Source organism: Symphodus melops (genome assembly GCF_947650265.1).
Source record: "Symphodus melops genome assembly, chromosome: 17".
Lineage (NCBI taxonomy): Eukaryota > Metazoa > Chordata > Actinopteri > Labriformes > Labridae > Symphodus > Symphodus melops.
In genome coordinates, this window is record NC_136707.1 from 155,315 (window position 1) to 178,554 (window position 23,240).

Below are 23,240 nucleotides of genomic sequence, written 5' to 3' on the forward strand. Positions count from 1 at the left end.
CGGACTGAGTACTGGTCCACACTGAGCCGGACTGAGTACTGGTCTACACTGAGCTGGACTGAGTACTGGTCCACACTGAGCTGGACTGAGTACTGGTCTACACTGAGCTGGACTGAGTACTGGTCCACACTGAGCTGGACTGAGTACTGGTCTACACTGAGCTGGACTGAGTACTGGTCCACACTGAGCTGGACTGAGTACTGGTCTACACTGAGCTGGACTGAGTACTGGTCTACACTGAGCTGGACTGAGAGCTGGACTGAGAGCTGGTCCACACTGAGCTGGACTGAGAGCTGGTCTGAGAGCTGGTCTACACTGAGCTGGCTGACCCGTGACACCTGGGCTTGTCACGATAAACCAGATCCTGGTCTCGTCTTATAGAAACAGTAATGATGCCTGTTGTGTTACCACAGCAACAGAGAGAGAAGACGTAGACTCTAAGGGGGGGGGGGGGGGGGGGGGGTCAGTTTGGTAAATAATCTTCACCTTTGTTGGTGTGTACCCCCCCCCCCCCCCATAGAGTCTGCAGAGGCGTTACAGGGGCAAGACAGGATCAGCTGAGGCAGCGGGGCAGTGCTGTGTGTGTGTGTGTGTGTGTTGCTCTCACTGTGCGGTGGCCATCTTGGAATCGGTACGGTGACGCTCCTGAAGCTTTGAGGAAACGCAGTCTGAGGGGTTACTTCGTCACGGCGTGGCGGCGGGACGCACAGTGATCCCCTCCCAGCCCTGTAACGCCTCTGTTAGCACCGCAGGAGACGAGGGGGGGGGGGGGTCGCTTCATCTCACCCTGACACGGTACAGGCTGCTGTCGTTAGCAACATTTAGGTTGTTGCATTAAAACAAGAGACTTCTGTTTTGGTTGCCATGGTTTCCAAACACATCCATATTGTTTTGGTGTTGCTTTTTGGCCTTTATGCCTTTTTATTGGCTCGCACAGCAGAAGAGAGACAGGAAACATTACTGACCAATCAGGATCAAGAAAGGGGCGGGACATCTGTTAGCAGCCTTCACTGAAGGAGAAACTCGTGGTGTTTTTGAGAGGACGGTTCCTCGTGTAGAGCTGCTGCCAGGACGCCATTCACTGACGTTTCCTTAGAGGAAGGACGCGTTCATCTTCTGTAACCTAGCAACAGGAAGCGATGGTTACTGTTACCCTTAATGGACTCAGGCCTACAGTTCTTTAGTTAACACACAGTAAAGGCAGGGAGCTCAAGGTCTAATATTTCATATTCTACATTTGAAGTCTGAGACGTGTTTGGAAGAGTCCTGAGCGTTGCCATGGCGTTGGCCTTAAATTTCACACCAATATGGCGAGCAGGAAGGGATTCAACGTCTCAGGGCTTCCCTGCTAACGTCTACCTCGCTCAGACGCTTTGACCACGAGATGTTGAGGACGTTTTCGTGGGCAGCTATTGGTTCAAAAAATGGACCTGAAGAAGTCCGTCTGTCGTTCCTGAGAACGTCTGAGGGTTCCAGTCGTGGAACGTGTGGAACGTGTGGAACGTGTGGAACGTGTGGATGTGTTCACGCTGAGATTGACGGGTCAGTAATGATGCTGATGATGGTGGAGGAGTTGTTTTGGGGGCTTGATGTCTGAACCGCCTCTCCAAAGGTCGCTCCACGCGTGTGAGGGCTGTTAAGTGTTTTACTGCGAGCTCCAGGCAGACGGAGCGTGCAGCGCCTGCTGACCCCATAAAGGTGGCGTCCTCCCTTTAATTATCCCCTCTAATAATTGAAGGCCATTAAAAGGCCGTAAAGTGAACGGGGGGGGGGGGGGCGCCTGGTGTCACAGTGAAGCAGGGGGCGGGGCCTGGGTGTCACAGTGAAGCAGGGGGCGGGGCCTGGTGTCACATTGAAGCAGGGGGTGGGGCCTGGTGTCACAGTGAAGCAGGGGGCGGGGCCTGGGTGTCACAGTGAAGCAGGGGGCGGGGCCTGGTGTCACAGTGAAGCAGGGGGCGGGGCCTGGTGTCACAGTGAAGCAGGGGGCGGGGCCTGGGTGTCACAGTGAAGCAGATGAAAATGTACATTCATATTGATTCCACGAGCGTCCCAGTCTGTGAGTTAACTTTACGTTTCAGTGTTAAAGAAGCGCACACACACACACACACACACACACACACACACACACACACACACACACACACACCACAGCTCCTGATGTGTGACGTGTGTGAGAAACCTTGATGTCAGATGGATCTAATGAAGTCTTTATATCGACGTTTCATCGTGGTTGTAAATATCCTGAAATCGTTTGGATTGATAAACTCTAAAGAGAGTATTATATTATATACCTACTATAATATATATTATTATATTATATACCTACTATAATATATATTATTATATTATATACCGAGTATAATATTTATTATTATATTATTATATTATATACCGAGTATAATATATATTATTATATTATTATATTATATACCGAGTATAATATTTATTATTATATTATTATATTATATACCGAGTATAATATATATTATTATTATTATTATTATTGTTGTATGTATTCCATGATGATGGTGAGATTTTAACAGGGCTGATCAACATGCTAACGTTGTGGTCTGTTTTGTGTCTGCAGACCTGTGAAGGCGTCTGGACCCCCGGCAGAACAAACCGGAGCCTGAAGTGGACTGAAAGGATTCCCCTCCTTCTGTTGCCATGGAACTCTGTGATGGCAGATAGGACAGCAGCACGCTGAAGATCCAGACCGGGACCAAAGACTGGACCTGATGCACGCATGCAGCAGAACACGGTGTCTGAAGAGGAGAAGTGATCCACTCTGCATCCAGCAGCTGAGCAGAATATCGATGGAGTGTTTTCCTGTGGGAGAGTTCAGCGAGGGTCGGCGTTCTGACCCGTGTTCAGGTGTGAGTGGAGTCCTGACCAACAGACGGACCAGCTGAAGGACCGCTGAGACCAAACCCAGTCTGCTGACTGGATCCATGTAAAGACGCTTCACAGGGTGATGCTTCAGTCGGAGGTGTCGTCACCTGCTCAGTGCCAAAACGGTCTCCGCTTCATTCAAAGGACTTCACACTTTTAAGATTGTATTTTTCTGCTGAACAAACGAACACCAACACATTTCTTTCTTTTCAAGAATCCCTTTTTTTTTAAGTTGAAAAAAAAAAAAAAGAGTGGGAACAAGCACACGTGATCACGTGAAAGATGTTTCATGTGTCCTAACAGAGCGATCACATGACTCTGTGCCAGAAGCCCGGCTTTCATCACAAGCATTCCCTGCCATCCACGCTGACACACATTTCTGTTTTTCATCCAAACTTGGAATAACAATGCAGAATTTTTCAAACAGCCCGGCTCCGCCCACTCTGCCCCCGGGGTTTAGTGGGAGGGGAGGAGGCGGTCCTCTGTACCCCCCTCAGCCTGCGGAGCCTCAGATCTCTCCCAGGATGACGGAGGATTACGCGGGGCTGCAGCAGCAGAGCCTGCACAGAGGCCACCACCTCCCCGCTCAGGCCAGCCACATGCTCGCCTACAGCGCCCGAAACAGAGGAGCCGTGGAGGCGCCGCCGCCGCCGCCACAGGGGGGCGTTCACAGCGGCAGCACCAACAACCCCTACAGGAAGGACGTCATGGATTATTATTTTTCAATGGGGGGAAAGGACAGACACAGGAGGGGGGGCATGGGCTACGCCGCAGGCTTCGGGTACCCTAATCTGGACGGACAGATACCTCATCAGTACCGACACGCCGGATCTGGATCTGCACCGCCATCTGGCATGATGTCATATCCAGCGGACTACAGCTCCAGTGCAGGTGGAGCGAGTGGTGCCGGGGCGTTCTCTCCGTCTGCTCAGTACAACATGAGTCAGAACTCGGCCATGCAGTCGGTGCCGGCTTCTCAGATGCAGCACCGCCAGCACAGCCAGAGCTTCGCCGCTGCTGCCGCCGCCGCCGCCGTCCACCACGGGCAGCAGCAGAGGAGCTACCCACTCTCTGGGCACAGAATGACCCCCCAGTACCCACACTACTCCCCACAGGGGGGCGGGGCCTCCACTGGGTCGTCAGGAATGTATAGCCCCCCTCCACAAAGATATCTGGACGGCGCCGCCGGCGCTGGGTTCGACCCCAAAGTCAACAGCTCTCCCAGTGTCAACTCCAGTTCAAACTCAGTCTCCAGTTCAGTTGCTGCTAACAATGTGGGGCAGATGGAGAACGTTCCACAGGGTTACCACGCCGCCACGTACCCCGGATATCCCCCGCAGACGCACTCGCTCCACAAGCAGGCGACGCTCCAGCACCGCAACTCGCAGCACAACCTGGGGCTGGGCTACGACAACTCTGTGAAGATGCAGCACCAGGCTCCGCCTCCAGGCTCGGCTTACGCTAAACATCACCAAGCCTCCAATCCCAGTATACCTCAAGCAGCGTCTCAAGACATCGCCAAATCCCCCATGCACGCCAGCGCTCAACAGAGCCAGATCAACCAAAACTTCAGCCCCATCTCCAACCCGTCTCCTGCCGCCTCCGCCGTGCACTCCCCCAGCTGTAGCTCCTCCCCCTCCCCTCTGATGGGGGTCTCAGAGTCGCACCCCTTGGGTCACGCTCTGACATCGAACCCCCGTAGCAGCCACGGTCCGGCTCGATTACTGCAGACCATGCCTCAGTTAAGTCCCACGCCCAATTCAAACAGCAGCATCAGCAGCTGTGGTAGCAGCGGCAGTCAGAAGGCGCACGGCGTGAGTGCAGCTGCAGGCGGCGCTCGCAACAAAATGTCTCTGAGCACAGGAGGCGGGTCTCGAGAGGACGGCCCGTCCGTTTATTCAGGGTCTGTGCTGGACTCCAGCCTGAACAGTCTGAACGCCTTGACATCACAAGTAGCCAATTTACCAAACACGGTGCAGCACATGCTCCTCACCGACAGCATGCTGTCGCAGAAGAAGGGGAAGGACGGGGGGGCGGCGCCACACGGCGTGCCCCCGTCACAACCGAGGAGTCGGAACGCGAGCGCCGCCTCCAGTACCAGCACGGTGAAGGACGGGTGTGCTGCCACGATCGCTGACGCCGGCGGCGATGAAGACTCGTCGCTGACATCGGGGACGAAGAGGGAGCGTGAGGAGGGCGAGCGCAGGAGGGCGAGGCAGATGAGCGGCGCCAGCAGTGGATCAGAACCGACGCAGACGGGACAGAACCTGAAAACGCTCCCCTCTGATTCGCTGTCAAAAGATTTGAAAGTGTGTGAAACTAAAAGAAATGAAGCTCACGCTCCCTCGTCGTTATCCCCGTCAGACGCCGGCCTCACGTCACGCTCACCTTCATCCACCTCGTCCAGCGTCGCCGCCACGCAGCCCAACTGCGTCTCAGAGCCCGCCGTGACCTACGGCGAGCACAGAGCGGGCGACGTGAAGACGAGAGACATCAAGAGCGAAGTCACTCAGAGTGAGAGCGAGGCTGCGGTCGGGCGAGCAGAACGAGGAAGCGGGCGAACGCAACAAGATGGAGACGGGAGAACGCAAAATCGCCAAGCCAAAGACAACAGGCCGCACGCCGCCTCCAGGTCGCACGCCAGCGAAGAGAAGGCGTGCGAGGATCAGCAGAGCGTCGGCGTGATTGTCTCAGCCCGGACTGACGGAAACAAACGTCCCCAAGACAACAGCCTGGAAGAGAAGCTTTACTGCCGAGAGAGCAGCAGCCATAACGGCGAGGAAGGGATGGATCTGACCTTGTATTCTTCTCTGCACCACAAAGCTAACTTTGGACGGGCTCCTCCGCACGCCGGACCCCACAAGTACGCCCCCCCAGAGGCCACGTATGGCGCCGACCTGTCGGCCAGGAGCAGAGGCCGGGCCGGCGTGGAGTCAAGTTCCAGATACTTAGGGTACCAGCACCCCCAGCCTGGTTACGGCGCCGTGCAGCAGAAGGATGCAGCGGACGCTTTAGTGAAGAGAGGTCAAGGGGCGGGGTCAAAAGGTCACGAGGAGAACTCCCAAATGCAGCCGTTTCCAAGTCTTTTACAAGAGGTTCTTCAAGGGTACAATCTGGACAGGCGCTACAGCAGAGCTGAGCAGGTGTTCCCTGCACACCTGCAGCTGCAGCAGCAGTTTCAGAGCAGGGCGCCGTACGGCCTGACGGACGCCACCAGGACGCAGAGTGACGCCCAGACCGGAAGCTCCGGAAAGCATCCGAACCAGAGGCCCGTGAGCGAGCCGGATTTTAACGCAGATCTCCAGTCGAGGTCGGACGGGTCCAACAGTAAGACGATCCTCAGTGCTGAGAAAGCTGAAGGGGGCGTGGCCCAGAATACGGACGCTCAGCCAACGCCAACAAAACACATCAACTTAGCCGACTACTCGCTCCCGCAGAGGAAAGCCTTATCCAGCGTGTCCACGCCGTCCTCCGCTGTTCAGGAGCTCCTCCTCCAAGAGCCGGAGCCGCTGTCAGCCGGCGCCGCTCCGCCTGAGTCCCAGAAGTCCTCCGGCTGCACGCTCGCCCCGTCAGAGCGGCGTTCGGTGATCTGTGACGTGTCGCCGAACAGACGCGGCACGCCGGAGAGGGAGCGAGACGGTGACAGAGAGAAAAGTGGAGCCTCGGTGATACAGACGCCGTTTTCCTCTCCAGCCGCCAACGACGCCGGTAAAAAAGAGGTCGGGGTGAAAACTGAGACGGCGTCAAAGGAGGCGAGCGCCGACTCTGCACGCTCACAGACCGACCACAGCAGCGGAGGAGCTAACGAGGCGGATGTGGAGTATCAGTCAAAGTCTGCCGACCCCTACCGGAGAGGTCACGCTGAGGTCACGCACCTGCCCTCTCATCCAATGAGCACTCACCCTTTATCGTCCCCGTCGAGACACCCGCCCTACCTTCACGGGGTCGACTTGTCCGCTGGCAGTGCGAGCGCTTTCCCAGGATATCGATATGGAGATTCAAGAGACGGGAATCTGATGTCCCGCGCTAACCCCCATTTCCCCCCCCACCATCCTTACCACGCCTTACCCCCCCAGACTCCGCCCCCCAGCAAGCTGCAGATGTATCCCCACCCCCGCCCGCCGCCCCACCACCCGCACGAGATGAGCGACTGGGTGAAGGCCATGAACAGGCCGTCAAAGGAGATGATGATGCAGCCCGGTTCGTCACCGGGGCGACACAAAGTCAGCCAATCAGAGCAGAGACAGAGGATGATCTCTGACGACGCAGCCAAGCTGGGCGTCCATCATCAGAGCGCCTTCTTTGATTTAAAGATGTGGGAGTCGGCGCACCCTGGACGAGACGGCAGCAGAGTGATGGAGGGTGACTCCTCCTACTACAGAACACAAGCCCCTCCCCCTCCTCCTCCTCCTCCTCCTGCTGCCATCGCTTCCCACGCTGCCGTTCCTCCACAGCTGATTCACTGCCAAAACGCCGCTGAACCCGAGGACGCCAAACACCCGTGCCCACCTCCTCCTCCCAGCTCTGCGAAGCCAGTCGCCGACGTGAACGCCGCTCAGCCCAAACTGCAGCGTCAGACTAAAGGTGGCGGCTCGGGAGACGCCAATCCGTTAATGCTGCGAAGGAGGGTCCGCTCCTTTATCTCTCCCATTCCCGCCAAACGCCACCTCCAGGATACGGCTCAGCAGAGGACCAACGCCCATCCCCCCGCCGCCACTCAGCCCGAGTCCAGCCATCACAACGACGAGGACTCTGCGAGTTCAGACGTCCCGTGTCCTCGGCTGTCCTCCCCGCTGCTCGGAGAGAATCCCTTCTCTCAGCCTCTCTCGCCGACGGGCGGCGGCACCAAGGTCATGACGGCGCGGAAAGGCCGAGGTTTGAAACTGGAGGCGATCGTGCAGAAAATCACTCCCAACGTCAAGAAGCCGACGGGCCACGACGACGAGTCCAATCATTACCCAGGGTTCCCTCACGCAGACCTGCCCCCCTTTAACGAGTCCCAGGACCAGGACCTGGCACACTTCCCTCGGGGGGCCGGCGGGGACGATGGGTACCTGGACGACGGTCACTCTTTAAACGACATGATGACCTTCAGAGGAGTCGACGACGCCTTCCCCTGTGACTCCGCCCACTCATCCCAATCGCTCAAACAGGACTTTGACTTTGGACTCGGAGCCGCTGTGGCGTCAGCGTCAGGCGACAAGGAGGACTTTGCTCTGCTCGGACCTTTACCCCCTCCTCCTCCTCTCCCTCGCCCGGTCCAAGGGTCTCCTCCTCCGTCTTCGTCCGCCCTGTCAGACATCCAGCATTTCACAAACACGTACCAGCAGCTGGAGACGCGCCGCGGCGAGCAGTCTGCTGCCAACCTGCTCCGACAGAAACTCCAAGAGTCCGGTATCGGCTTCGATGATTATCCTAGGAGCGAGTACTACGGCACGACTCCGCCCCACCACAGCCAGGCTCAAGGTCACATGATGAACAGGCAGCATCACATGTCGTCCAGTCGCTCCAGTCTGTCGCCACAAGACACAAAGTCCTCGGACAGCCTGGTGCCTAAAGGCTACTTCCCGTCTGGGAAGAAGAAGGGCAGACCTGTCGGGAGCGTGAACAAACAGAAACGGGTCCAGAACCCGGGCCAGGGCCAGGGCCAGTCTCAGACCCAGACCACGACTGTGAGCGCTCCTCCAGCTCCGCTGACTCCGAGTCCAGCTGCCACCACGCCTCCCCCGTCAGTGCAGACCATCAGCACGCCAGCCCCCGTGGTCCCGCCTCTCATCGACCTTCAGAACGCTCCCCCGCTCGCACCGCCCGTTCTGACCCAGGTGGTGAAAGTAGACGTGGAGAGTGAGGACACGCAGCCGGAGGTCGAAGTCAAACCCGCGAGGAGGAGACGCAAAGGTGTGAAAGACGAAGACGACCCGCTGGAGGCGCGAGGTCGTCGGCGTCGTCAGAGGAGAGGAGCCGCGGCGTCGACCTCCATGTCTAAAGACGACTCTGAAAACCTCCTGGGGACAGGAGGGAACCTCGGCGCCGCTCGAGGATCCGTGGATCCAAACAGGAAGGGCCCGTTTGTCCCGCACATACACGTGGAGAAAAAAGTGCCCGAGATCGGGGCGGTGTGCACCATCGTGAACGCTGAGGAAGAAAAGATGAAAGGGGAGCGCAGCGCGGCGGGCGGCAGAGCGAGCGGGAGCGGGATCGATTCCCTCCTGACCTCGGCGCTTTCCTCCCAGTTATCTCGGAGAGACAGAGAGACGGAGAAGAAGGAGGCGGACGAGGTGGAAACAACCATCCAGTCGGGGAAAGCCCTCCCTTCGTCTGGCTATGTGGTTTCAGGCCCCGTGATCACAGAGACCAATCACTCGGGCCGGCTGCTCTGCTGCCTCTGCCAGAAATGGGCCAATTACAAACACCTGGGAGATCTGTACGGGCCCTTCTACCCCGCTGAGTATGCAGCAAAGCTCCCCAAGAACCAGCCCCAGGTCCGACAGTGTCCGGCAAGCAGCGGCTCAAACAAGACGGGACCAAACTCAGACTTCAGCTCCAACTCTCTGAGCTCTTTCCAAGACACGGCGGCCGCAGACGCTCCGTTCACCCCGGCCTTCACCGACTCTTATTATTCCATGGGATTCGAGCCGAGCCCGGCATCCTTCGCCTCCACATTCAGAACTGCCTCAGGAGCCGGGAGAGATGAAATGATGATGCACATGTCTGCTTGGTCCTGCCCCACCACCAGTAAAACGCCATCGCTCTCCTGGGACATGAACCTGGACATCAGACCCATCCCCGAGTTAAAGAGGGAGCCGGACCTGGAGACGGACCGGCAGCAGACCCAGAAGCAGATCCAGCAGCCGCCCGACGAAGCTCAACAACGACCTCAACACAGAAAGCTGACCTCACACCCTCGCTTCAAGAGGAGGCACAAATCCAGCGAGGACTCCCCCAGAATGGTGCCATCCAATAGCAAAGCTTCCCTGCCCTTCCAGCCCCCGCCCCCTGCCCTGGACTCCCTGGGACCCCTGGCTCAGCTGGCACAGCTCCCTCAGATGCCCATGGACCCGGAGGAGCTGTGGGTCCACGAGGGATGCATAGTGTGGACCAGTGGAGTCTACCTGGTCAACGGGAGGCTGTACGGCCTGCAGGAGGCACTAGATGGCGCCAGAGAAACAGTGAGTGTCTTCACCTGGTTAAACCGTGAGTCAGGAATCAGGTCAGATCTCTACAGAAAGCTGCGAGTTTGAGCCTTTATTATGAGAAGGGGGGGGGGGGTTTAAACAAACACATTAGTCTAATCTGATGAAAAGTTTCACAACAGGATAGTTTGTAGTTTGTCTCCCTCTGCTGTCTGAAAGAACGAGACACAGGGTCATTCAAATCCAGCTCATCTCTGTGCAGGCTGAGAAACACGTTTATGAAACTCTAAACTGGAAATAAGGTTTGAAGCTGCAGCGGTCGGTCGACTCAGACGAGGCCTCGCTCACGCTGCAGCTCCCGATCAGATTGTGTGTTTTTAGTTTAGACGGTTTAGATCCACGAGGTGGAACAGGAAGTCATGAGCAGTGTTTGATGGGTCTGCAGTTTAAAGACGTGTTGTTGTGTCTCTGCTCAGTGCTGCTCGTACTGTGACATGGTGGGCTCCACCCTCGGCTGCTACAGCAAAGGCTGCACACTTCGCTACCACTACCTGTGTGCCATGGAAGCAGGTGAGACTGAGTGTGACGCTGTGTGTTGATTGGAGCAGATCAGCCCGTTGTTTTAACAGATCGTTTTGTGTCCCGTGCAGACTGCTCTCTGAACGAAGATAACTTCTCTCTGCGCTGTCCGAAGCACAAGGTAAAGAAGGAGAGGTTGGTTCTGAACACACTCCAGTCACAGAGCCCGCCCTTCCACTTCCTGTCTTTACCTTTTCATCCCATAACTCACTTTTCTTTCCCTCTTTCAGTTTACCCAGAGCATCCGGCCCCCCAAGTCTGTGTACCTGGAGCAGTCAGAGAGAGGCTGACTCCGAGGAGGAGGAGGTGCAGGAGCCGTGGAGCTGTAAGTCTGCATGTTTCTAATAAGCTCCAGCAGCAGAAAGCTGCTCAAACTAGGATCAATGTTGGAGATGAAACATGGAGAGAGGTTAGAACGCAGAAAGCTTTACAGAGCCATGCAGAGCTGGCTAAACACTGAAGCTACAGTGTCCACCACATGCAGAGCTGGCTAAACACTGAAGCTACAGTGTCCACCACATGCAGAGCTGGCTAAACACTGAAGCTACAGTGTCCACCACATGCAGAGCTGGCTAAACACTGAAGCTACAGTGTCCACCACATGCAGAGCTGGCTAAACACTGAAGCTACAGTGTCCACCACATGCAGAGCTGGCTAAACACTGAAGCTACAGTGTCCACCACATGCTGACCTGTGTGAGAGGAGGGGGCGGAGCCAGACAGCTCTCTGTGATGATTAGAGTTTAGACTGCAGTACTCATTTTAAACACTAGGGGGCAGAGTGACAGGCTGCTCCTTTAAATGTTCATAATTCGGTCAGTGTTCAAAGATAAGAGACGTTAGGTGGGTTTCTCTTTTAAGAGCGGAGGGTCAAAGAGGTGAAAGTATAAATGTTAACCTGCTGGTCCTTTGTGTTCTTGCAGGCTGGTTTGGACATTAAGAAGAGGCGTGTTTGTGAAGCAGCCCCAAATGTGAAAGGAGAGGACTGACATCTGAGACGGAGAACAAACAAAAGGGAATGTAAACTTTCTCAACAGGAATCAGCATTATTTACTTTGAAGAACACCGAGAACAGAAAGCTTTTTTTGTTTTTTTTTCTAAAAGAAGTATTTGCTCTTTACTTAAAAGCAGAAAAAGAAAAAACAGACGTGCAACTGAAAGGAGCGGATCTCCACTTTAAAAATAGAAAACTACAAAAAGAGACGTCAGGACTGACGGAGGAGCTCGAGGAACTTTCTCAGAAAGAACAAAACAAACTCCCTCTCCGCTTCATGTTTCATTATTTTTATATTTTCTGTCTTTTGATCGTTGAAGAGGAGTTTCCCAAGCAAGTTTGGAAGAAGAGATTTTTGTATTTTATCTTACATTAGGATGACCACAAGTATTATTATTTTAGTCCTCATTATTATTATTATTATTTTGTATCCTCGTCGTTATTTACTCATGAAAATGAAACGGATGTAACTTTAAACACAATATTGGATTTTTTTTTTTCCATTCCTGGAGAGGGGGCGGAGCCAGAACGACATCGTCTGGAATGTCAGGGTTGAAGTTTGCCACAAAGACATTATTGCCTTGGAGAACGGACATTTGTTGCCTTTCAAAACAGTCACGAGTGCGAATGGTTAGCGAGCGTGCGTGCGTGTCAGCGAGCGTGTGTGTGTGTGTGTGAAAATATCTGGGTCTTTGATTCCATGTTTTGGTCCTTTTAAAAAGTGTTCTTATTTTTCATCGCTGGGGTTTTTACGGTACAGATAGTATTCACGGATATTCAGACGGACACAATCTTATTTTTCAAGTATAAAAAATGTTCATTAAGTTGCAAAGAGAAGGACGGCGTTGGGAGAGGAGGAACAAAAACACTACGAACTGATGTGTGTCGGCCATCTTTGACTGGAGAACATGAAGGACGTGACGCCGAGGAGCGGGGGAAAAAGAACGCCACGTTTCACTGACAGAAGTCGAAGCTAAAAATTGTAGGAGATGGTGTCATAAAAATGGCTGCGATCGGTCACCCGTTCCGGCCAATCAGAAGTGAGCCTTACCAAGTACTTTTTGAATTGTTTCATCCTGCAGCAAGCGATTTGATTGGACGAAATTAAATCCATTCAACAGAAGCATTGCCATGAAATTCAAAAACACGGAGTCGTACATGGTGTTGTCGTATCATTTTTTATTGTTATTCTTGTAAAAAAAAAAAAAAAAAAAAGCTGAGAAGACAGTTACACTATCAAAACTCACGCTGTATCAGAAACCTGTCAATATGTATATGAAATATGAATACACAGAAAAAATGCTTCAACAGTTTCTCTTATTTCTTAATCATTCTTGTCGTTTAAGCGTCTCGTGACACTTCCAGGCTCCTCCCACTTTGGTCGTCGTTTACCTATTCGCACTCTGACGACGTCTCTCTCTCTCTCTTTTTTCCATCACATACAAACGTTTCCTCTTTCCCATGTTTTCCATCTGTACATTCTCCCTCATCTGTATTTAAAAGATTAGTGATTTTTTTTAATATATGTATGTCACAAGCACATATATATATACACGTTTATCTATATACATATTTGTGTATATATGTGTGTGTGTGTGTGTATATGTGTATGTGTATATATGTGTGTATACTGTGTATACACGTATATATGCATATGTACATATATACATATAAATATATATACACGCATACATATATACATGTGTACACATTTGAATATATGTGTATACTGTGCCTATATATACATGCATACATATGCATATATACACAAACATAAACATGTATACATAGATGCACATACATATACTCATATGCACATATGCATACATAAACACATACAGTATGTTTTCATACATATATTCATACATATATACGTATATGTATACATATGGATACACATACATACCCGAACATATGAACCCTCGACCCTCCAATTGAGGGATGACAACTCTACCAACTGAGCCACAGCCGCCCCGTATATGTGTATGTACGTATATGTATACATGTATGTACATATACGTGTATATTTATACGTACAGTATATATGTATGTGTGTATGAATATATGTTATATGCATGTGTGTATATGTGTATATGAATACATCTATATATGTGTACGTGTGTATATAGTGTATACATGCATACATACATGCATATTGCCATATATTCGTATACACATACATATGTACAGTACATACACATGTATGGATATATGTGCAAACATACATATACATACATATGCACACATGTATGCGCATACACATACATGTATACATACATTGCGTATATACATATATACACATTGATACATACATATAGGCATATGTATACACAAATGTGTGTGCATGTACACATGTATACACATGTATATGTATATCTATATACATATGTATATACATGTGTATATGTTTGTATATATGCACGTGTGTATGCGGTATATGTATATATAGCATATACATATACATGTATATACGTATATATTCATATATACATATACACATATATGCACAAATACACGTGCATATACACACATGCATGCATATATACATATGTATATTGATATACGTGTGTATATATACAGATAAATGTGTATATATGTGTGTACATATATACATATATGTATAAATGTCAATGTGTGTATAGTGTGTATACACATATATGTATATATACACACATGTGCATACACAATATGTGTACAGTATATCTAGACACAAATATGCATATATACATATATATGTCTATATATGTGTATATGTATGTGTATGCATATAACCATATATATATGAATACATACACAGGCATATATACAGAAACACACATACATATATATACACATACATATGCATGTATATATATGAACATATATTAATACATACATATAAACGGTACATATATACACATGCATTTATACATACATATGCACAGATATACACACATATATGTATATCGATACACATATGTGCATATATGCACACATATTTGTATATGTGTGTTTCTGTATGTATGTGTATATGTATATATGCCTGTGTATGTATGTATACATACAGTATGTGTATATATAGTATATACATAGAAAACATAAACATATGTATATATACACACATCTGTACACATGTATATTGATACAATTGATGCATGTACATACATATATGTACATATATACATATACATGTATGTGTGTGTATATATATGCATATACCGCATACATGTGTGTATATGTATGTATAGATGCATGTGTATAGGTGTATGTATATATAGCGTATATACATATACATGTGCATACATATATACACACATAAACATATCAATACATACATATATACGGTGTATACACATATACATACACATATTTACATGTGTATATACACATACACATATATGTATATCTATATACATATGTATATACACACATTTGTATATATGTGTATGTATTAATGTGTATGAATATATGCTTGTGTATGTAAGTGTATATATACATACATACACTTATATATATATGAGAGATGAGATGAGATTCAACTTTATTGTCATTACACATATACAAGTATAGTGCAACGAAATGAGGTTTGGCATCTCACCAGAAGTGCAAATAAGCAGAAAGTGCAAGAGTTCGTGCTAAATATGTACAGTGATTATAACATTTACAGATGTGGTTAAAGAAAAGTGAATTATTAAGTATATATGGCTGGATGGATTATTGGGATGCTATAAATATAAATAAATGCTATAAATATAAATGTATACAGAGGATTAAATATACAGGTTAAGGTGCAGAGAAAATGAATATACTAGTGTACAGTGTACAGTGTATATATAGTATATACATATAAACATATACACATACATATACATACATTCACATACACTGTATGTATATACACACATACACATGTATACACACATGCACATATACATATATATGCATATATATACACATATGTGTGTGTATATATGTGTGTATATGTATGTGTATGCATATAACCATATATACATATACACATGCATGCATATATATCTATATATACACACATATATACACATATACATATGAATATACATACATAGACACATATTAATACATACATATATACAGTATATACATATACACATATATGTCTATCTATAGATATGTATATATACACACATATATTTGCATGTATATATATATGCATGTGTGTATATATGTGTATTCGTGTACATGCCTGTGTATGTCTGTATACACATGGTATGTGTATATATAGCATATGCATATAAACATAAGTATATATGCACATATACACTTACATAGATGTATGTATATACAAACACATATGCACACATATATACTGATATACATATATGTACATATGTACATATACATGTATATGTGTGTATATGTATATACTATATGTGTATTATGATATACATATAAATGTGTGTAGACTGTATATATATACATATATGTATATAAACACACATGTATGTATATATGTGTATATACTGTATACTAGATTAATGCTATATAAACATATATACATATACACATACATATTTACACATATACATATGTGTGTTTATACATATATGTACCCATATACACATATATATGTATACATATGTATATGGATACCGAACATATGAATCCTCGACCTTCCGATTGAGGGGCGACGACTCTACCAACTGAGCCACAGCCGCCCCAAATATGTATGTATGTGTATATATATATGAACACATATACACATGTAAGCATATATGTATATACATATATGTATATGTGGGTGTATACGTATGTGTATATGTGTGTGTATATAAACAGTATATACATACACACACATGCATATAACCATATATACCTATATACATATATACACATATATGTAAGTACAGTATGTACTGTTTACATACATACACACATGTACATACACATATATACATACACATGTTTTCTTATGCATATACATGTCTATATGTATTTATGTGTATATGTAGATAGTGTATATATGTATATGTATTTATATATGCATATGTGTGTAAATTTACATGTGTATGTATGTATAGATATGTGTATATATGTATGTATATATGCGGTGTATATATACTGTATACATATAAACTATATACGTGTATATACATACATATACACATCCATATATATATATATGTATACACACATGCATACATATACACATCCATATATATATATACATATGTATACATACATACATATACACACCCATATATATATATATATATATGTATACACACATGCATACATATATACATGTGTATAGATACAGTACATGCATGTGTATGTACATATACTATGTATGTGTATTTATGTATATACACACATATGTATGTGTATATGTATGTATATATATGTATGTATATATGTATGTATGTATACATATGTATATATGTATATACATACATATGTATACATATATACATATATGTAAATGTTTATATACTGTATAGTAGATTAATGCTATATATACATATATACACATATGATACAGTGATGTGTGATATGCAGCGTTCATCTTCACTGAGTGAAACAGAATACTTTTTCAAACGAGAGCACAGCAGAGCAGTAGCTACACACACACACACACACACACACACACACACACACACACACACACACACACACACACACACACACACACACACACACACAGACGCAGTGTGTCTCCCTCCTGTAACATCTGTTACTGGGATCACCTCCACCTTTACACCTCCTGATGTTCACATTGTTTATTTTGGATCCTCATCAGCTCCTCTGCATAGTGAGAAGCTGCAGCCTTTCATTATGACAGTACATTTCACACTTTCACACTATGAAAAATACCACTTCACATATATCATACTGACAATAACTTCAGAACATTTTACATGAAAAAAAGAATCATAAGGCTGACATCACAGGACGTCTGTAAACAAGCCGGTCTTCACACCTGCCTGAAGCTCAGGTGGCCTCTTAAAAACAAAGGACGACGTTTGGACAAGGAGCTGCTGAATCATGAGGTGAGTTTAAAGAGCACTAATCTCCAAAACAAGAATCCAACTGTATGTTTGTGCCTGCAGGGTTTTTTGTTTGTTTTCAACTTTTTGAAACAGAGCTTCAAGCAGCATTCGTCTGGCCACACACACACACACACACACACACACACACACACACACACACACACACACACACACACACACACACACACACACACACACACGCACACACACACACACAAACACACACACACACACACACACACACACACACACACACACTAGAGAGGACCACCCAACTGTATTAATCAATCAGGAAGACTTTATTAATCCCAGGGAGACATGTGAGCACAATAGAAAGAATAAAATAAGTATTTAGTGATTTAAGACCTGGAGCCGGTCCAGTCTGAGACAGAGACCACACAGAGTCAGAGGAGTCTCACATGGAGAGCGCCCTCTGCTGGAGTCCCACAAGCCTGACTGATCCCTGAATATTGTTGCACACATTCAGTACTGCAAAGCAATATTGTCCCGTGTTGTGGTGCGTCCCCGACACTTCAAGGTCATGTTTATTTCCCCTTGAGGTCTGTGCAGAGTAATAACGCTCCGGCGAGGTGCTGCAAACATGATTAGATGAGAATGTTGCAGACAAAAAAATGAAATGAAAACAGATGGAGCAGAGTGGTCTGATTTGGATTTAATCAGATGGATTAAAGATGTGGAGTGTGTGTGTGTGTGTGTGTGTGTGTGTGCGTGTGTGTGTGTGTGTGTGTGTGTGTGTGTGTGGATCATTCAGACAGAGGTCAGTGTGACGGCCACAGTCCTCCATCAGTCTCTGATGAAGACGGATGTTTCTGGAAACTTCTTGCTTCACCTGATGAGGAAACTGAGGACGGAGTCCGGCAGGCTTCAGCAGGCAAGTTTTTAAAGAGTGATTGTCTGTGGTGCAGATTCCTTCACTGCTGGACGTCTTTTTGTTTTCAGCATGGTGACAGATGATAACCCTCGCTGTGCTGGTTTCCTGTCAGGCTCTGTTTATTCTTCAGATGTGATGAGTCATGTAAAAACGTCCTGATCACCTGGACGCTGCTCGTACCCTCGGTGGGAGTGGAGGAGTGTTAGAGGACGAGAAGAAGTGCTGATGTGGATTTTTATTTTTTCAACAAGATTTAAAAACAGATTTGAAACAGTTCAGGACTTGTATGTTTGCTGAGTCTGTTTATTCTTTATCACATTTAAAATGCTGCTGACAGACTTATTCAACCTGAGAAGGAAGAACCCCCCCCCCCCACACACACACACACACACACACACACACATTACTTAACCTCTTTGTTCAGCTGAGACAGAGAGCCGACTCCTCAGATGTGTTCAGTGTTGAACAACAGGTGACCTGCTGTAGGATCAGGATTTAACAAACCCAGACTGCAGATAACTCTCACACCCCTTCCTGATATCTGTGACTGTTCCTCTCATCATCATCATCATCATCATCATCATCATCACACTGTGAAGCAGGTGACCTGGCTCGGTCAGGTGGGTGGAGCGTGTGTGGAAAGTTGTTTTGGTATGATCTAACTTGTCTCTTTACAGATTCATCAATAAACACGACACTTTGATGTTTAGTTTTTTCTTTTGTCCCTCCGTCAGCCCTCCTCATCATGACGTTCCTGCAGCAGATGCGATCCCCTCGCCTCTCCTTCATCCAGACCGTGGTGTCTCTCGTCCTCGGCGGCGGCGCCCTCATGTCCTCCTACTGGTGCGTCGGTCAACAGAAAGTGCCGAAGCCGCTCTGCTCGCCCACCAAGCACAGCAACTGCATCCCCGTCCCCGGCGTCTCCAACTCCAACATCCAGTTCTCCTGGGAGACGGGGGACGACCGCTTTGTCTTCCCCACCTTCCACACCGGCCTGTTCATCACCTGTGAGGAGAACATCTACACGGACGCCTGGGGTAAGGAGCGGGGAGGACGCGGGGGGACGACCTGTAACCTGATCAACCGGCTGCAACTTCCAGTCGGTCACTGATTTGATTGGTTTGAGCTGATCAGATATGATCCTCACTCACCATCACTTCATGTTGGAGAGCCGTGCAGAGGCTGTGTGTACTTTACCTCATGTTACCTTTTCAAGATCCGAACAAGAGAAGGTGATTTACAAAGTGAGCGCACAGAGGAGCTGAGTGAATGATGACATCAGTTTGGGATCGTCTGAGTGATATGTGCTGATCAGACTGTCGGCGTGTTAGAGGCGAGCGTGACGGAAACAGGAAGTGAGCTAAAACGATCTTAACGAGCCCGACGGACAATAAATCCAGGTCATAGCAGGAGAGGAAATCCAAGGTGATATGAACCGAAACCTGATGGGTGTGTGTGTGTGTGTGTGTGTGTGTGTGTGTGTGTGTGTGTGTGTGTGTGTGTGCGCACGCTCAGCCCAAAGAGGATTATCACCAGTGTGTTTTCTGCTGGCACAGATTTAGCAGTGTGACTCAATGACGGATTAGAAAGGTTAATAGGATCCACAAACACCGGCCGGGTTTTCACCGTCTCATCTGCAGCAGATTTGAAGGATTTAGTTGAAATGATCGTGAAGTCCAGAATGTGACCTGATGTCATCATGTGTATTTAAACTTGATCATTACAGCCTTGATCAATAATGGAGTTGTTTCTCTGCTCTCACAGTTTGAAATCTTGATCATGTGATGAGCGTGTTTTGTTCTGAAGAAGTGGAAACGTTAAAGGTTTTATTTTGTTAGCAGTAATCCATCCAGTATTTATTTATCCTGCTCTTTGGCAGGCTGGACTCCACGCCAGCTGTTATTGGATTATTTAACCAGGTTGGTGCTGGTGAGATTAAGAACCAGCAGCAAATAAACACAAAGGGAAACATTTGACATTAAAACCAGTCAGTAGTTCAAACAGTCGAGCTGAAAACATCAACTTCCTGGAGAATCTTTCATTTTAGATTTAAAAACATTTAAAACCTGGACTGTTCACCAGCCAATCACAGAGCTGACACACAGAGACAGACAACCAGCCAATCACAGAGCTGACATATAGAGACAGACAACCAGCCAATCACAGAGCTGACATACAGAGACAGACAACCAGCCAATCACAGAGCTGACATATAGAGACAGACAACCAGCCAATCACAGAGCTGACATACAGAGACAGACAACCAGCCAATCACAGAGCTGACACACAGAGACAGACAACCAGCCAATCACAGAGCTGACACACAGAGACAGACAACCAGCCAATCACAGAGCTGATATATAGAGACAGACAACCAGCCAATCACAGAGCTGACATGTAGAGACAGACAACCAGCCAATCACAGAGCTGACATGTAGAGACAGACAACCAGCCAATCACAGAGCTGACACACAGAGACAGACAACCAACTGTCTGCAGCTTCAATCATTAGAGTAGTGTGTACTATACACCTCCTTCCATCTAATCAATACACACTGTATCTAATCAATACACACTGTATCTGATCAATACACACTGTATCTAATCAATACACACTGTATCTAATCAATACACACTGTATGGTGATTAGATGTAACTAAGTTTGATGAACGTCCTCCTGTGGACAAACGTCTGTTCTGTGTTTGAGAGCTGATTATTGATTATATAAGATTAAGATTAACTGTCTGCCAGAACACTCCGGAAAAAGACGGATTATCAGGATGGAAACAAAAAGACAACGTAGACAATGTCAATAAATGAAAGTATAGAAGTTTGAAGTTTGACCTGAGTCGATCACTCAGGCGTCCGCTGGCTGCGTGCAGAGAGACCGAAGAAGACTGATCTGTTTGTGTCTCGATGAATCACATGATGAAAAATGTCTTTTCTTGTGTTTAGTCGATTTGCTTCCTAAGTCGCAGTGTGCTAAGCTGTCAGGGACATTTAGCTCTAAATACGCTGCAGCTGTCATAGAAACAGTCAGACAGGAGCTTATCCGTCTGCAGACAGCTGCTTTTAAATCACTGCAGCTTCTTGGACCAAAGGTGACAACCAAAAACAAGCGACCGTGTCGGACCGATCCTTCCGATCCGTCAGGTGCACTCGGGCGTTTGTGCCGACGGAGCTGATTTGGTGATTGTTCTGAGCGCAGCATCCTTTCAAACAGAAGCATGAGCTCGAGGTGAAGATAACATAAAGGCACATTTCACACTCTGCCTTTAAATGATCATGTTTATCTCTTTTCTTTCATCCAACGACCTGATTGGTCAGAGTGTGAGGGTCACACTTTTACATGTGATCTGCAGTACGACCTTCATTACGTTGCAGATTATTCCTGTTAATATCCAACAAACATCAAGGAGAGAATAAACTCGTGTTGATGATTGACATATTTGTGTTTTTGTTTTCTAGAGGAGAAGTGTCGAGGCTTTTACACTCTGACTCCAGGATCTGAGAAAGGTAAACATCATCTTCATTCATGTGTTTAAAACTATCAAACTAAAGAATAAATATTAAATAACCCCCCCCCCCCCCCCCCCCCCCCCCCCCCCCCAGCCATGCTGTGGCTGTCTGTGTCCATGGAGCTCATGTATGTCGGCCTGCTGGTCATCAGCTGCGTCCTGCTGTCCATGCAGTTGTGTATCCGGGCCTGGTGTCCGTCCACGCAGCGCTGGGGTCAGCTGCTCAACGCCTTCGCCGCAGTCTTCACCGTGCTGGGAGGTACACGCCGTTTGTCGAGTCATCACCTCTTCATGTGACTTTCAGCGTTCAGGAGATGATTGGATGTCTTAGCGCCTCCATCCTCTGTCGTCTGTGCAGGTCTGGTGGGGATGGTGGGTCACATGATGTACATGCAGGTGTTTCAGACCACGGCGTCCATGGGACCTGAAGACTTCAAGCCTCACAGCTACGGCTACTCCTGGGCCTTCTAGTGAGTTCTTTACACCGTGCATCGCACTGATTGGACGTTATAGTTTGACACGCCCTGCACAGGTCTGACATCACTTCCTGTTCCTGTCTGTCTCAGCATGGCCTGGCTGGCCTTCACTGTCTGCATGTCCGCCGGCGTCTCCACCCTGAACAACTACACCAAGAACGTCCTGATGGTGGGACCCCGGCATTACTCCAGCCTCAACCCCTGCAGCTTCAACTTCGTGGGGCTCCTCCCGCCGTATTACACCCCCGCCAACCCAGACAACGCCATTTCCCACCTGTCTCCTTACTACGCGCCCCCCGCTATGACGACACCGGCCCCTCCCCCGAGGCTCACTCACTCTGACTCCTTCCCTCCTCCTCTCTCTCACCCTGCACCCGCATCACCTTTCCACCGCCTCTCCCTCCCGTCTCCATCGCTGGAGTCGCCGCTCCCCGTCCACGTGATGCTGCCGGGACACGCGGAGGAGCGCTACGAGCCGGAGGACGACTTCAGTCCTCTTTGAGCTTCAGTGTCTGCAAAGACTGATGTTCATGTTCAGCCCACAGACAACAACGTTTCATGTTCAATGAGTTTTTCTTTGTGTTCTGTGTTCTGAGTGACATGAATCCAAAGAGAAGATGTTTCCGTCTCTGTGTTTAAATAAAGAAGGTCAAAGGTCAAAGTGGTGGACGTGTATGCAGATAGTTCAGACGTGCATCATAAAGCGTTTCACACACACGAAACAACACATCAGGAAATCATCTGAGACCGGT

The 23,240-nt window shown here is 47.7% G+C and overlaps 2 protein-coding genes across 3 annotated transcripts in view; both read left to right on the forward strand.

The window, feature by feature from the left end:
• Window positions 1–12,910, forward strand: part of tcf20 (transcription factor 20) — a 13,971-nt gene extending 1,061 nt beyond the window's left edge. The window contains exons 2-6 of one of the 2 annotated variants that reach the window (XM_079366946.1): window positions 2,588–10,061; window positions 10,502–10,595; window positions 10,676–10,739; window positions 10,835–10,929; window positions 11,527–12,910. In XM_079366946.1, the coding sequence (XP_079223072.1) occupies window positions 3,300–10,061; window positions 10,502–10,595; window positions 10,676–10,739; window positions 10,835–10,929; window positions 11,527–11,543 (7,032 nt within the window). In that variant the 5' untranslated portion in view covers window positions 2,588–3,299 and the 3' untranslated portion in view covers window positions 11,544–12,910. The remainder of the gene's footprint in view (window positions 1–2,587; window positions 10,062–10,501; window positions 10,596–10,675; window positions 10,740–10,834; window positions 10,930–11,526) is intronic. The other variant, XM_079366947.1, reaches the window with a different exon arrangement.
• A 6,324-nt stretch (window positions 12,911–19,234) lies between these two features.
• On the forward strand, window positions 19,235–23,122 carry gsg1 (germ cell associated 1). Its single transcript, XM_079366974.1, has 5 exons — window positions 19,235–19,531; window positions 21,963–22,010; window positions 22,107–22,271; window positions 22,371–22,482; window positions 22,579–23,122. Exons 1-5 carry the CDS (start codon window positions 19,240–19,242, stop codon window positions 22,988–22,990), a joined length of 1,029 nt encoding a protein of 342 aa, XP_079223100.1. The 5' UTR covers window positions 19,235–19,239; the 3' UTR covers window positions 22,991–23,122.
• The last annotated feature ends 118 nt before the right edge of the window (window positions 23,123–23,240 follow it).

What these genes read in the sequence shown, in the direction of transcription:
- gsg1 (XM_079366974.1), top strand. Translation starts at nt 19,240, where the DNA reads ATGACGTTCCTGCAGCAGATGCGATCCCCTCGCCTCTCCTTCATCCAG. An exon ending in CATCTACACGGACGCCTGGG is followed by an intron (nt 19,532 to 21,962) that starts GTAAGGAGCGGG and finishes TTTGTTTTCTAG; the next exon opens with AGGAGAAGTGTCGAGGCTTT. An exon ending in GACTCCAGGATCTGAGAAAG is followed by an intron (nt 22,011 to 22,106) that starts GTAAACATCATC and finishes CCCCCCCCCCAG; the next exon opens with CCATGCTGTGGCTGTCTGTG.